Below are 16,757 nucleotides of genomic sequence, written 5' to 3' on the forward strand. Positions count from 1 at the left end.
TGTGTCCAGTCTAGTAGATAGATCATTAAAATGCAAACAAAATTTGAACTTTGAGTGTTAAATGTGGGGGGAAATGTTAATATATGTCTGAAAAAAGTGTATCACATGTATTTTGAGGAGACTTACAGCCTTAAAACATATATCATATTGGTGATCAAAAAAAGTTGTGTACTAAGCTAATGCGGGCCATTTTGGGAGCCTATCAACATTGTAGTATGTCTTTAGATTGCTATGCTATGCTATGCTGTGATGCATGCATACACTTTTTTTTTGCAGCTGCCTATCACTCATGCAATTGCAAATTCAAGTGATAATAGTGGAATTCACATATATTTATATCAGAATGGGGAGCCCACATTGATTGGTACTGAGAGGAGGAGGAGGAGGTGTAGTAGTGTGAAGAGACGCGAGAGAGAGAGAGAGAGAGAGAGAGAGCGAGAGGAAGGAAGGAAAGGGAGGGAAGGAGAAGGTCTGCAGTCTGATCTTGCGTGAGCCGAGACGACGCTGTCAGACTGATCACCCTGCAACCTGGGAATAACTACAAACTGCAGATTGCTCTTCAACGCAACAAGGTCGCGTCGTTTCCGCCGCACACGGACGCTGGGTCGAGAACTTTCATGTTTTTTTTTCTTCCCTCGCTCGGATCTGGATCCTCCGTTGATGTTGCATAGTTGAAGGTGGATTATCATGCCTGCTAATGGTGACTGTCTGGAGACGTGTTTAGGTGGTGCGCGACAACTCGCGGGAGGCATGTTCTGGTTTTGACGTGCCTGCATGCGTGGAGCAGACGAGGGATTGTCGTGATTTTTACGCGTGTGGAGGAAACCAGCCCCCTTCTCTCTCGTATCCCCCAGGTGTGAAATATATCCCTCATGCCTGAATGACATGGTTCAGTCCAGCTACGCGATCCGAGCCTCCTCCATGCATTGGGATTTTTCCCGAGTGAATAACCCCTTTTTGAGCATCTGAGAAGTAACACTGTAGAGAAGCTTTATCATGGACAGCGCTTGGAGTCAGGACGGGGCACCTGAGAGGAGACCGGAATGCTCACGTACCCAGAATGGGACCAACATTGGGATTTTTGCTGTCATGAGAGGGGGACAGTGGAGCTGGGTGATGCTTCTGCTTTATATGGGGCTGCTGAGCGCCTCGGCAAAGGGTGAGTCGTCCCCTCTTCAGCTGTAGAAGAGCTGAAGTCATGTAAAATGCAGCAGGCTTCATCTCACCCTCCCACTGCCACTGCCTGAATGCAAATGAGCACCACACACACACACACACACACACACATTCATAAAGACGCATAAGGATGAGCCTTGCCATGCTGCACCTGAAGTCATTAATCTAGAGAATGCAACACGATGATTTGTGAAAAGTGGAGCTGCAGAGCTGGCATCTTTAAATGGGTGTTTTTTTTTATTAAAGAGGGGGGTAGTGTGTCATTGTGGTAACTGTAATTTGAGGGGTTTTCCCCCAATATAAATGGAGTGGGTGATTATTTCCAATTGTCAAGAATGCAATGAGGTTGTTGAGGTTGTTGGGTGTCCATATGTATATGTGTGTGTGTGTGTGTGTGTGATGAGAGAAGGGGGGTGTCTCCCTTTTGAATCATCCTTCGCCATCAAGACGTCAGAAGATTCCCCACTTTTTCACTCTCTCCCTTTCATGAATTCCTAATGCATTCTTGCAGGCAGACGTTCAACAGATCATCATTAATACTTCCTTTGTAGCAGTTTGTTTGGCTCTCGATCACAGCACTGGACATTTATATTTAGATAAAGCGACGGAACCATAGTGTGCTTTTGACAGCAGCGCTGCATGGCTCTCGCCCACTCAAACTTCTTTGCACAAGTGAGTGGGAATGTGCTTTGAGCTTCAGCAATACTCCATTATTGAGATACATGTCCACCCACCTGACGGCCATAACTTGTGTCATCAAGCATCCCGGAATCCCACATGGATTTCTCACTCATTTGTACCCGGGAGCATATATCTGCTTGGGCTTTAAAGCTTTGAGGTCAGTGAATGCCACACACTGACTTGTCCCTGCACAGGAGCCACCAGCAGTTGCCCCATCCCCCCATTGAGTGGCACCAGAGCCCCACACTGTGGGAACCAAGATGGGTTCTATCCCAACCTGGGCTGAATTAACAAAACACAACAAAACACCAAACCTCCTGCTGCCCCAAATGCATAAAAGGTATTCATTTGTCAACCATTACTGACAATCCTCCCTGTGTGCTCTTATGATGGCTCCCATGAGGCGCAGACATAGAGATGCGTCAGGCGATCAAACCCAACCTTCCCGGAGGACCCTTTGCTCAATAAGCGGTAATCAAGCCTGCAGAAGGGGGAAAAAAACGTGAGAGGGGGCTGGGGGGCTAGAGGGAATGATGTGTGGCTGGAGAGCAGCGTCATAAAAACCTGTTAATTTACACACACTGCATCTTCCTTGCCCTCTTTATTTTTTAGACATCGTGACGCAACCTGCAGTAATGCTTTAAAAACGAGAGTGTTTTATGCAGCCCTTTGCACGTCATAGCATCAGCTTGTATTTGCACAATCATGGAGTATAGATGCATTATTTTCCATTACATCCAAGCTCTCAGGCAACCGCATTAGACCCACATCATCTAAAGCATGGGTCTTTAAATTGGGGCCCATGTTGTGGCCTCCTGATTGGCATCAATGTTTAGTGTAATTTCACGTCCCATGGGCAAATTATATTTATATATCCATATTTTGTGGTGACAAGATGGTCCGAGGCAGTTTAGCTTGCTTAGGTCGACTTAGTAGTAGTAGTTCCCCTGTGTATGTGTTGTTGGCCTGCTGTGTGTGAGCTCGCTGATTGGTGGTTACATTGCTATTTTTTTGATAGTCAGACCTCCTCCTGTTTCTGATGTGTTGACTTCCTTTATACCTGCTGAAGTAGCAAGTACCCCCAACCATCTGATGGGCAGCTCAAGAGTGCCAAAATGTTATCCTTTCAGCTTGTGGTTTATATTTCTTAGCACGTATGGCCCCTCCACAGCTCAGGTTTGCGACAGCTTGTGATGTTTGTGGACATGACTTCATTGAAACGTGACTTTGGACTGAATATTTATCTGGCCCAGTCTTTATCTAGTTTAAAGTCAATCTCATTGTATTGTACAATTGTCCTGTTTGTGGCTATAGAGACATTCAGTACCTTGGTCAGCGTCTCACTTTGAGTATCACGGACAGCTCCAGTAGCCAACAGTCTCGCTGAACCCCAAGCAATGCACTCTTGAAAAATTGGAGATTTGGCCAATGTTTTTCATGGCTGTGCACCCCCAATTAGACACAGTCACACTTTAGAAGCCTATCTGACAAGATCTGATCAGATTCCTGCGTCTAATTTCATACTAAATTAGGCAAATGCAAGTCATTTAAATGAAGGGAACGTGCAAGCAGAAGGCGACTGAAGGCATATAACGGTCATGGAGACTGAATTAAATAATTTTACTATACATTAGTTGGAGTTAAATTTACTTTCATTCATTCATTAGTATGCCACTGAATACTTAGGTCATTAACTTAATCAAAAAGGTGATATCAGCATTTAGTACTAGAATCATCTTTGAAGCATGCCTTTGAGCTTGTTTGGGCTTTTTTCTTCTTTTTGTTATGATGCCACCACGGTGTGTAGCAAGTGTAGCAGTGATGGTAAAGCCCTGTAAATGCCTCAGCTTTTATCTGGTGTTTTGAAAGGGTGACTGATTTTTACTTGATTTTAGTTTTATTCTATAGTGATTAGTTAACTTCTCTGTATGACAATTTGATGGTGCAACTGTATAATAGTGTGTTGTTTTTTTTTTAACTCTGGTTAATACGTCCCTCGGGTTCTTTTCTGATTTTAAACATTTCCAAAAATGTAAATGGAAAATTGTCACAATGTGTATTGACTTTAAATGCAAACCTGCTGTATGTGTTCACATCAACAAATTGAGTACTACATGGATTATGTTCAATTTCATGATGATGGCATAATTATTAATTTCAATTAGTGTAACTGTAAATAAACTTTGGGTACAGGTAGCCACTAATGTGTTATGTAGTAGTAATAGTTGTGTACACTGTAGTTCTGTTGTATATAATGGACTGCCTTGTCATCACCACAGAAGTTCATTAATAACACATTGGAAATATCCCACATGGGGTGTACACCGTGCAAACTAAAAATGTCTAACAAAAAACTACGCTGAATATTGACTTTTCCTGGTCAACAACATTGGATTTCCCAATTTATTCAACTGCAGGAACAAGTAATATGTCAGTGTTACTTTGTATACAATATCTCCTCAATTCTGATGCCCCTCAAATCATGTTCTGCTGACCTCCTGGAAGACATATTGGCCTGAACATCGTGACAAACATTCCCATATGTCCGTTGCATTCTACAGTGCTTCATCTCACCTCTCTCCCACCTGTCCTTCTGCTTCAAATCTCCAATCCCACCACATGCTCTGTTGCCTCCTATCTCCCATCTGCTCTCCACATTCACCGGTGAACAGTAAATGAGGGGAAAGGGAGACGGAATAATGTTAGATATTTTATTCCAAACTGGGGAGTGTCTGGAATACCAAGCATGGGCATGAGGAGGTGTTGGAAGGGAGGAAGTGACTATTAAGAAGAAAGATAATCAGAGGCTTTGGTTTATATACCTTTTGGAGTGTTGGGTGATTTTCCGCTGTATAGTAAATGGTCACTTTGGAGAGCTCGTTTTCTTATCAGACATTAAGTAGACTCCTATTTGGACAGTGTGTGCTTGTGGGTACGTGTCTGCACACGTGTGTGTTTGAGAGCTGCCACCTCACCTCACTCTCAAGTGCTATAAGTGTTGACAAGCAGGTCATTAGTGCCAAAGAGCCCCTGAGTGTGTCTTGGAGTTGTATCTTTTTGTTATTCCTAATCCCACCTGCTGATGTGTCACCCCCTCTTTCTCTCGTCTCCCTCCTCCCCACCCTCCTCGTCATCCATCTCCAGATGGCCTGAGCTCTGTCGCCGCGCTTTGTCACACTAATCTCAGCCACGACGGTGACTCACACACTCTCACTCACTTACTAATTCATGCACGCTCGCAGACTCTCCCCGAAATATTCATAAATGCATTCATGCAACCATTTGCTAGTATGCACGGGCTCATTGACTTTTACTCACACAAAACACACAAACTTTGGACCTCCCAAAGTCTGATGCCGCTTTGCAATCGACTGATTAAACTCACGAAGATGAAGGAACATCACATACAATTGCTCCCTCAGCCATTTCCCCTATTAAACACTAAACAATGGTATTTGACTTTGATGGTATTTGCAGTAAAACATTTTATTTTTTTATTAAATATTATGCAGAGAACACTCCAACACTGGCACTTATTCTGTCTGAAGGCTTTGATTGTAAAGTTCAGTGATGGGAAACAAATGGAATAAAAGCTTTTACTTGCAATGCGGTTTTAAGTGCTGCATTATTTTACATACATCACTCACAGTGAGCATGAATAAGAGTGGCACTTTGTAGAGTCACATAATCCTCCCATGGATACCCAGGTCTTTGTTTTCTCATTAGGATTCATGCATTATTCACTGAAACATGTCTACATTTTTCACACGCCTATCTTGAACTTTGACCGACTTTGAACTTATTCATACATGTTGTAAGGAATGGAATATGTTCCATTTTGTTTTAATCAAGTATGGAAACATGTTTACATCCATTGCACCACCTCTCTGACAGAAGTCATAAAACAAAGTGGTACACATGTCTCGTGGAGTGGTCATCTCCCAACCAGATGACCAACCAGGTGAATTTGTTTCATCAAGCTGTGCAAGCAATTAATTAGTAATGCTATTAACTGCCATACATATTTAAGCAGAAGTTAACTATATATAAACTCGATGCAAAATTGACTTTTTAAAGTGTTCCAACAAGTAATATGTCTCCCTAGAGCCTGTATATGACCACCAAACCTGAGAAAAATCATCTCTTTACTTGTTTTTGAGAGAACAGTTACTCAGACGGTCAATTTTTAAGTTACATGTGACATCATAAACAAAAACAAGTTCTACTCATAGATGAGCTTACCCCATGAATACACACAGGGTTAAACTACTCTTAACTAGTTGAAAGTGCTGTCCATCCAATTGGAAAGGTTATAAACGGGAAGTTCCCAAAATATAACCGGTAAATGCCGACTATTATGGCCAAAGTATGACACCGGGTGGCTTCACGGTAACCTCCGGTGGATACTCTTCTCCTTCCCTTAGCGCCCTGTGTGTTTTGCAGAGTTGCACACCTCCAAAGCAACAAGCAGAATACACACCTTTGATGTTGGCGGAAATAAAGTCCACCAAGGTGCGCTGAAGTTTTGTCCTTTTTTTGTTTTTACACACTGCAGCGCAATCACCCCTGTATTCTCCACCGTGTGCATTCTTCTGGAATGTTAATGCGTTCACCTTTTTTAGCGTCCAATCTCCCACTAGAGATGTTTGTTTGCTGTGAGCGGCTCCCTGATGTCAGCCTGTGTGACCGTTCAGCAACTGCTGTCACACGTCAGAAAATGAACACAGTAGCTTAAGGTAAAAATAAATCAATCTGCAGCTTACATCACCACATATGGAAGCTAGAGCGGTAACAGACGTCTAGATTTAGAATCTTTTTTTCCACCTTTTTCCCCCCTGTCAGACAGGGGAATTTACTCTAAATCCTCCCAACGAGAGGGACTGATGTAGATGCCCTGGCTGTCTTGTACAAATGTAAAGCTCAGACGAAGGCTTCCTTTGGCTTCTTTGACTTTGGCTGCTTTTATCAGATTGTAATGATCCAGGAGATTAGATCCAGGGCAAGTTACCTGTCCTTGTCTTTGTCTTGTTACTTTCCTGTGCCGCATCTCGTTATATTGAACCTATAGGCAATCTGTCTGAGGTATTTTTGTGGGTGCAATGGCTGATGCACATTCTTAACTGAGCGAAATGGAATATCAAATCAACAAATTGACAAACAATACTAATATATATAATCGCAGACCAAACCACTAACTATATGTGTCATACTAATTTGGTCCGTCTAGGGCCTAACTAATTACTTGATTAATTGAAATAACATGCTTCAGATTAATCAACTAAGAAAATAATTATTTTACAGCCCTGATATGTTCACATGCTTTGCTCATTTGAATAAAATGCCTAAAAAAGGTATTTATTTTTCCTGTTTTTTCTGCACATTCTCTTCCCAAAATTAGTTTAAAGGTCACTATTTCTTAAAAAAATTAAATCATATGTTTTTTTTTGAGTGGGTCGTTGAATCGTTTTTGTTTTTTTTTTTTTTAAATACCATCTTTCTCATGTGTATGTGGTGTACTGTCGTTGGGCAGATCGATGTGTTTCCATGCATCTAAATGAAAGATAAGCTCCAACCTTAGCATGTAGCTTAGCATTTTTGATGAAGTTATCAATTAATTTTGCAATTAATTAAGCATTAATATAATATTGCATTAATTAATATCATATTGCATTAATTATATATATATTGTATATAATTATATAATTATATACAATATTATATATTGTTTTCTATTTAATCACAGGTTTGGGTTAGGTAGCCTCAGGTAACACAATGTAAAAAAATAAATAAATAAAAAAATTGCAAAGCCATACGTGCGTGGTCACATGCAACTGATTCATTACGATTGTAATCTACCCCTGACACATACACACTCTCAGACACACACACACTATTCTTCTTTGGGGGCACTTTGGATCTGAATCGAAAGGTTAAAGTGTTCCACGCTAAGTTGAGGTGAGGCTGATTGATCATGTGCTTCCCAGCGGTCTCTTAGTGATAGATGGAATAGTCCTACTGGGACATTCATAACCCGACCTTTTGGAGCACAGGTCCCTCTTGGGTTTAATATACAGCAGTTAGAGGAGATCCCAATGTCCCTGCTTACCCTCGCCGGGTGCTTACGTATGCATTGCTCATAAAAGGGTGATCACGTTGTACATTCAACACCTCCGCACATTTACTTGGATTTGTGTGAAGGGCAGAGGATGGGCACTTTCACAAAGGCTGCTCTTTGCTCAGCTCAATGTAGAGTCAATGTTAATACAATAATAGAAGGACAATATCTGGAAATGTGAAGCAAGTCACAATCTCCAACTCGAACATTATTCTTTTGGAGCGTTTTTGTTTCTTAAGGGATTGATTTTGGAAAATCTTATTATTTCTCTATACTATGTGAACACGCAAACAGAAACATTATTCATTACAAAATATGTTACAAACCTGTCTACAACCTTCTGTATACATTCTTATCTTTATTAGAGACATGTAGACATGAAATAACACCCCTATAGTCACTTCTACACATGTATTATCCAATATAGTAGACATTCTAATTAAGTAAATTAGCTATTTAAGAAATAAATGTGACATTTTAGCTTGGCCTGTAATGCGACAAAAATAGCCTGTGTTTTTATTAGAGATGTTTATTATACCATATTGTGCTCATTATGAGAAAGCTAAAATCTACGATTAAGCCATTCACAGCATCTTTGAATGTGTCCCTGAATGCCTTTATATATGTAGTTTTTGTGCTTTAAAATGCTTAATTTAGGTAAAAATAACTAAAATTTGCTTCAATATGCAAAGTTTTTGACTAAAAAGTTATTGTGATCGACTGTATACGGTATATAATAAGTGCATAAACAGGATAGTAGAAGTTCCACTGTATCTAGGAATTACTCTGATATGCTGTGATATATCAATCATCTTTAATGAACCATGAGACCCGATTAAGAAATCCATTCTGCTTCAATCCACAATAGTGATAGCTTGGTGATGACAAGGGAGCCACTCCTAAACCCTTCTGCTTTATATTGGAATGATCGCACCCTGAATGGGGGCCATAATTCCCAAAAAAAATGCCGAGCGAAGACTTCATAGTAATGACTGTGACCATAAACTGTGATAGGAAACTGTTTACTGCACTAACAAATCAATTGAGCTGTAAGGTCAGTTCCTCCATAGACTTCCACACAATTACCCTGCACTGAAAGACTCGCAATTGAGCAGCCAAAGATCTTCTATTTGATGACATGTATGGTCCGACGTGTATAGCCGGGGGTTTTCAATTATTTTCTGTCATGCCCCCCACGACCCAGAATGTTGTAAGCCCCCGCACCCCAACTGAAATATGCTTGAGACGGTAGCAGTGGTGGGAGAAAGTCAGTATTTGTGTCAAGTAACTACGTGCAAGTTCAAGTGAAGTCTTTACAAGACTTATGAAGTCAAGTCCGAAAAGTCATGACTTGAAGTTTTTGAGTCATACAAAAAAATATATTGTACAAACCACTGTATGTGTTGCTGGCAGCACTGTTCAAGCATGAATGAAGATACTAACAGACCTGAATAAATATTACGATTGTGATGAAATTCCCACTTCCTCTCTTGTCTTTGAGAAGCAGTGACATAGTCCAATGTCAACAATTTCTTTTGAGGGCCCTCATATCCTTGATGGTAGTTTGTAAATGATTATTATGATAGTATTTCATTTCCTTGGGAGAGAAGAGAAATCAAGCTGATAATGGACTTGTGTTGCTAACAAGGAGAAAAGAGAGAGAGGCTGGGATGTGCATTTTGTGGTAACGTTTGCAAGATTAAGTGTTAAGGCGGACTGCCATGATAAATAATTGAAGAAAGGGTTTTGTCTCTACAGGTTTTTTTTCTTGTTTAGGTTGCCATGGCAACAGCATGCATCTTCCTGTGAAAGGGGCTGCTGATAGGACTTTCTGAAGTGCACTTGACTTTGTTAACATACAGTATCTTCTACTGTACATCAAGCCTCTATGTTTTTTATAGGATTTCTAATTACACGTCCCCCATTAACAGCACCGTGGAGGGGGAGGGCGCATCATCGAGCGTAACATGCCTTTGACTCTGAATGGGCTATTTTTCCTTTTTATCAGGTTGAAGCCTTGTGCGTGGGTTGGTGCATAGTGGGGTTCTTCAAATAAACGCAGCATAAACACGGTGGTGCTGCTCGAGTGGCATAACGAGGGGAAATAATACATCTATTGATTCTCTTTCTCTATGCTTCTGTAAACTGAGGCATGGGCTTCTCGTTTGGGTGGTTGCAGGTTCTCTCGGCTGGTGCTGCTGCGTTAAATATGACCCAGCTGGAAGGAACTGCCAGGCTGCATCCTCCCACCTCCTGCTCATCTTCTCCGTTAGAGAGAACACATGCTTCATTGTTGCGTTATTTTTTTTTAACCAGGCCTGACAACAGGGAGGAATGTGCGCATGCTTTTATGTGAGCAATCAATGTGCACATTTTCTATTTCTAGCACCAAATTCTTTGCATGAATATGTTGCTACGCTTGATTGGTTCCAGCGCTCACTGTCATAAGTGAATTTCCGTAAAGTAGAATTCCTTATTTCCAAATGGAATAACTTAATAGTTAGAGCATTGGAAACCTTAATACAACCTTCTAAATACAGGTTTTAACATTATTAGAGCCTTCTAATACAACATAGCACCCCTATTGTTACCTTTATACTCATATCACTAATACAGGAGACCAAATAAGACTAAATAAATGGTGTGTGCTGCTGTATAATGTGTTCCGGTGCTGGGGGAGCTGAATGGCAGGGCAGACAGGAAGTGATATCGGCGGTTCAGAGTTGCATTTTTCCGTACCCTGTGATTTGAGATACGTACCGTGGTATTCCTGTATGTTCCCTGCCACATACGTATTGCTACGATGATGCAATTTTCTGCTAATATTTACCACCCAGGCTAGTGGAAACAACTCGGGGTGGTCTCTGGTGGAGGGGTTAAGAGCGGTGCAAGCCTAGCATTTACATCTTCCATTACATTTGACTCGTCTGTAATGGCAGCCATTGGCACATTAGCCTAATGTATGGGGGAGGTCGACCGGGATCTGTCAGTACGTCCGTTTCCATTTTAATGGTGGCCATTGAGAGGTTAATTCAGATATGATGCGGTCAAGGCAAGCACGTGCTGACGTGTCAGGAGACGGATAGTGATGTTGAAAGGATGCGTGGGGTATAGGAGGGGATGTTGACACATGCACATTTACACGCTTCTCAAGAGACAATACTATAGACATGGAAATTGCATATACTTCAGCATAATTAGTGTACAGCTATAACAGTATAGGTTTACTATTCTGTCAAAATCAACACAAGTGAAGATAACTGTGTCTTACAGTCACGCAATATAATGTTAGTGATGTCTGGGGCTGCATGACTGCTGCCAGCACTGACGAGGTGCGGTTAATTGAGGGGGAAAAAGGAATTTCTTCGTTATTCTCAAGCAGAGCATGATCCCCTCCCTTATGAGACGGAGCAGCATGATGAGTGGCTGTACACAGACTACTCTAAAAGTTTAATTTCTCTCTTAAATTGTATAAAATATGACCTATTCTTATGCTTTTAGAAACATTTAGTATAACAAGCTCGCTTCGTAAATGTCTCCCCATTTTCAGTATACCCAAAACCAGTTGTATTTGTTGAAAAGTGGAAGTTGCATAGCAACTGTAGATCATTGTTTGCGGCCTCATTTGGCTTCATCACAAAAGTTGTGCACTGGAAGCTTCGTTGCTAGCATCATGCCAAGTGTTGAATGGAAGGTCGTCCGTGAAGTGACAAATCATGCACTGTGCTTGGCGTGGGTCTCGGTTTGGCCATGAGGGTGTTACCTGCCTCAGTGCATTGCGCCTATTAAGTTCAATGGGGGGATTATGGGTTGTTTTTGTGGGGTTGCACATTAGCTCCAGTCAAGGGGAAACCTTTAAAGACATCCTGGACAATTCAATGTCGTTCAGGGAAGTTTTTTTCTTTTTTCTTTGCCTTGATGCGTCTAGTGTGAATAGCACCTCAACCAGAATGAAAGAATAAACATTGTGGTGAGCCAAGACAGTTCAAGTGCAACATCAGTGACCTATGACCTCACATATTTTGACACAGGAAGTTAACAAAATTGCGGAGACATTTCGGATTAAATCAGCTTTACTTCTTCCTATTCCTTTTCAGACATCATATGATGTTACTTCAATTAATAACTTGTCATTGCTATAACCATCCCCTTTCATTTTATCCTCTTTAAAAGTCTGCGTCCTGACATACTACAGTACGGCGTGCCGTGAATTCATCAAAGTGTCAAAGCACACGCTGCAAAGCAAACACTACACATAATAAACATGAAGCTAAAGCCTGGAGTGCTGCTCCGGGAAGGTCACACCTCTCCCCATGCACCCGTTTGGCAGCACAAGAGATATTTTAGTGCCAGGTGTGGAATCGCCAGTGGCGCTGAGACCTACTCGGTGAACAATGAACACGGCTATCTGTTGAACATCCGCAATGTTAAGGCCCCAAAACAAACAAATTACTCCCTGGGTATCATAGGTGCTAAAGCTGCGTATTTTGTAAGAAAATGTGACTTTCCACTGTACTTTGCAGCACGTGGGAACAACTGCTGGGGAGGCGTTTCCCTTTAAATGTACACTAGGGGGCTTGAGTGTAGGTCACCAGCCCCCCAGTAGCTAATTTCATAATGCACCTTGGGCGAGGTTTCAATTTTTCATCCCTGCCCTAAGTGCTGGATCTGTTAATCAAAGTATGCAGGCTTTCAAAGACGGGGAGAGAAGCGTTACAATAACTTGGTTTACAGTCAGCATTTAGATTAAAGAATGAAGAAGAGAGGTTAGTAGAGAGGTTAATCTACATGATAACGTGATTCATACCCTGGCTAGACTTTCTTTATTTGTGGAATGATTATTATTATTATTTTATTTTTTATTAGCAAGATAAACTGTAAGGCGCTGTTGAGGGATGTTAAGAAAATAATGCTTTGTATTTCCTGTCTTTTTTTCAGAAATGTTTTCCATGTCCGATTTAATGGAATAATTTTCACTCTGGCATCTTGTAGGAGGTCCTTTAAAAAGCATTGGGGTGCTGGTCTGGTCATATAGAGCAACGATTCTTAACTGGTTGGTTTACAGTGGGCAAAATTATAAAAATAATAGAAATGACCCAATAACTGAATACACCTAACATTCAGTGTATGCCATGTTTGTGGGCAGCTTGGTCGAATATCGAGTGGCGACTTACTGTAACTATTACATATTATCATGAATGTACCTGTTACTACATGGTCACAGCGTGTACATACAGCCATAAAACGTTGTTGGTTTTTGGAGGTGTTTTAATAGCAAGCTTTGTCGATGGAATAGGTGTGTCCTACGATGTGCTGTCTCTTTATCTCTTTTTTTTTTATACCTTTATAATGCACAGAAAGACAAAGGCTTGAGTTCATGTACCACCTAAGGATTGTGGGTGATGCGCAGAATTCCACAAAAAAAGTAGGGTCCCTAATGTTCAGAAAATGTGCCCGCCAGAGCAATTGAGTAGATACCCTTGAGGCACCTCTGCAAGTCTGAATAGCATTGTAAAAAGGTGTTCCAATAATTAGCCCAATCACATTATCTTAATGTTTTAACAAAAACTACATGTTTCTACTTTTTATACGCATCCCCTGTCATCGTTAAACTAAATTTTGGCTATCCTTCAGCAGAAATAAACTTACTGGCTGCAGTCAAGTGAGCGAGCAGCTACTTTAAAAGCACTTTCTTACTCTTTAAGCCCATATTGTGTGTGTCACTATTCATTCCAAAGTCAGCCACTTGGCACTGATACACACACACTTCTACTTTTATTAGGTATTATAAGTCTTGCTTCATTTTACTCATTATTGCGTTTTCTTACATTCTTCTGTGTGGAATTTCAGCAAAATAGGATATTCATTATTCCTCCTGCTGTGTCAGCTGACAGGTCATCTTTTGTCATTCACACCCAAAAATCCTATTGAGTGTTTACAAGAGGCTGACAGCCTCGTCTGACCCCATTAGATCCTCCATCACGCTGCTTGTATGAGCAATTGATTGCCGTTTGTCTGATGGAGGCCCGGTAATGAAGGGAGATTATTGACCCAATTGGGTGTATGAAATAAGGTAGAGGTGGATGTGGAGCTTCTACCTGGATATTAGTATTGACCTGATGCTAATGGGAAGGCTAGCTACTGACTTGCTGGGCCTACTTTAAAGCTTTAATGAAAAACCACATGGTGATTGATTGTGTTGCTTTTTTTCCCCCTTTCCTGCTGAAATGAAAGCCAGTAAAATGAGAAGAGTTGTATGTTTATCTCATCACTCTTCACAGCTGTACAGCAATAACCACACCTAAATGAGTCATTGTTAATCACAATTTAAATTAATAAACAGCCCCCTGAAGAAATAGCAGAATGCTGCGCTGCAATGGAGATTTACACACCTGAATTGCATTTCATGCCGATTAGGCATCTTTTGGAAGAGGTCGTGCACGTGTGCACCGCAGAAAAGAGGATGGCTGAGTGGTTTCTGCTTGTTCTTTTTTCCAATGCGGCCACTGGGAATTTAATAAACAGTGACTGCATGGTGCTGTTGTACTCCTCCAGCTGTTGAAGCCCATCCAAAAAGTCTTTACTGCCTCTTGCCATCTACAGAAACCAATATGCGTAGGACATTGCATCTGAAAAAACATCCAAAGGGCCACATGAATGAGCTCCAATACAAGGTTCATCCTTGGTTCTCCGTTTACTCCGTTTAGTATGACGTATGCGTCTGTAAATGCATCTCTCTGACGCATACCTTTTATTATATCTGCTTCCCTATTTTTAAACATTATTGATTGCACCTGTGAATTTTATAATAGCAGCACATGACAGAAAACAATGTAATATTGTAACACATACTATTATAACATAAAATGGCCAAAAAGTACCATTGAGCCAGGGGTGTTTTGAATGTTTTTTCAAACATGCATTGATGTATAATGAATAGCAGTGTGGGTTTAAGTGGACCTTTACAAGGAACAAAACAAACATCACATCCACGTTTTGTGCCGCATTGTTTGTTCTATTTGAATAATGTGAGCGCTACCGATAACAGATGCCCTCCAATTATTCTGTCCTAATTACATTTTTATGCAGACTGCATTATGATTTAGGTCTGTGGTTCAAGCAAACAAAGGGAGTGCAGTCATTTTTATTAATAGCATGTATTCTTGCATGACATTCTAATTTAGTCCTGCAGTGAGAATATCTAAGTTTGCAGCTTTCTACTCGACGCTGCTCTTTAACATGTTCTGCCTGCAAAATAGAATCATATTTGGACTTGACACATTGCTGTTGGCTTCCTGTATAAAAAAGACAAGATTTGGCTGAAAAGGAAACGATATGATATGAAGCTTTGCCAACATGATGACAGAATGATCGTCATCCCCATGCAAATTCATTTGCAGACCTGAAGGAAATAAGATTAGAACATTTTAGGCATGGCTATCGTTTTATGCTAAAAATAATGTGGCATCTTTTCTGTTTACTGTCTCATCTCGTCTTTTTGGATGCTCACGTTATGCATCTAGGTGGGAATCTATCACAAATGTTGCCTTCAGTTAATGGGCATGTTACAGGTTTGTTTCTGAAGGGGAAGGGGGGGGGGCGTACAATGTTGCTGCATTCTTGATTTCATAGACGTCATGCATTTCTTCATTAAATGAATGAACCTTGTCCTTTTTGTCTCCCGCAGGTCAGAACTGCAGCTACACACTACACAGTCCCAATGGGACGATAGAAAGCCCCGGCTACCCATACGGTTATCCCAACTATGCCAACTGCACGTGGGTGATTGTAGCAGCTGAGCATAACCGGATACAGCTGGTGTTTCAAGGCTTTGCCCTGGAGGAGGACTTTGACATCTTGTCCGTTTATGACGGGCCATCCAGTCCGGGGAACCTACGGACAAGGTAGATGTGGCGTTTCAGTGATTTGAAGTTGAACCAGTGAGATCTGCCCTCCTGTTTTGATGCTGAGACGGTGTTGACTGAATGATGTAACACTTTTAACTAACACAATCAATCACTCTCTTTTTAAAAGATTTGAACCTAAATGCACACAAACACATTGAAGATCTTTCAAGCCCTATGCATCATTATCTGTATTTTACTTGTATTAGCGTCAGTGTCTTGTTCCTGTATGCTGTTTGGAATATTATTGCCTGCACACCTGGCAGTCCATCACATATACAGTACCTGTTATCTCTAATTGGAGTCAATATCCTCTTCTCATTAGTAGAAAGCTATTTTGTTTGCTCTTAATTCCTCTCACCCTTTTTTGATAAATGATGGACGTCACTTGTTATACAAGCCTTCTAAGAGAACCTGAGAGGAAACATTGATCATCAGAGTTCTGCTATAGGCAATGTTTTGGTTCGCAGTGGGCCTTTTTCTGTCAGTGCCTCCCTCTACACCCCCCCCCCCCCCCCCCCCCCCCTTCTCTGGCTTTGCCAATTGGTGCCTTCGCTGGCTCGCTCTGCAAGATCCAGAGAAAGCCAAGAGGAAAAAAAAAAAAACCAAAAAACATTATGGATCGGTGCTGTGCTGTTGTTCTCAGCCTCTCTCTCCTGTTGAGACATCTTGAGTGATACTCCAGTGGGGAGAAAATGCTCCACAGGCTCAGGCTTCAGATGGAGGCCCTCAACGCATCGATTTTGGTCCGCAGACACTGGATGGTTTCCTTTTGGGGGTCATTGAGCCAGAAATCCATGAGTTAGTTGGCTTCTTCTGCTTTCCGTTGTGTGCTTATGTTGAGCTGTGATTGCTGGTCTGGAGGGATGTTGTGATTTGGG

The 16,757-nt window shown here is 41.3% G+C and overlaps 1 protein-coding gene across 1 annotated transcript in view; it reads left to right on the forward strand.

Moving 5' to 3' along the window:
* The first annotated feature begins 460 nt into the window (after nt 1-460).
* The window catches only part of csmd2 (CUB and Sushi multiple domains 2), a 148,775-nt gene continuing 132,478 nt past the window's right edge, over nt 461-16,757 (forward strand). Inside the window, exons 1-2 of the mRNA XM_058046312.1 lie at nt 461-1,159; nt 15,660-15,876. Coding sequence (XP_057902295.1) covers nt 997-1,159; nt 15,660-15,876 — 380 coding nt within the window. The 5' untranslated portion in view covers nt 461-996. The remainder of the gene's footprint in view (nt 1,160-15,659; nt 15,877-16,757) is intronic.

The sequence above is a fragment of the Doryrhamphus excisus genome, chromosome 14 (genome assembly GCF_030265055.1).
Source record: "Doryrhamphus excisus isolate RoL2022-K1 chromosome 14, RoL_Dexc_1.0, whole genome shotgun sequence".
Lineage (NCBI taxonomy): Eukaryota > Metazoa > Chordata > Actinopteri > Syngnathiformes > Syngnathidae > Doryrhamphus > Doryrhamphus excisus.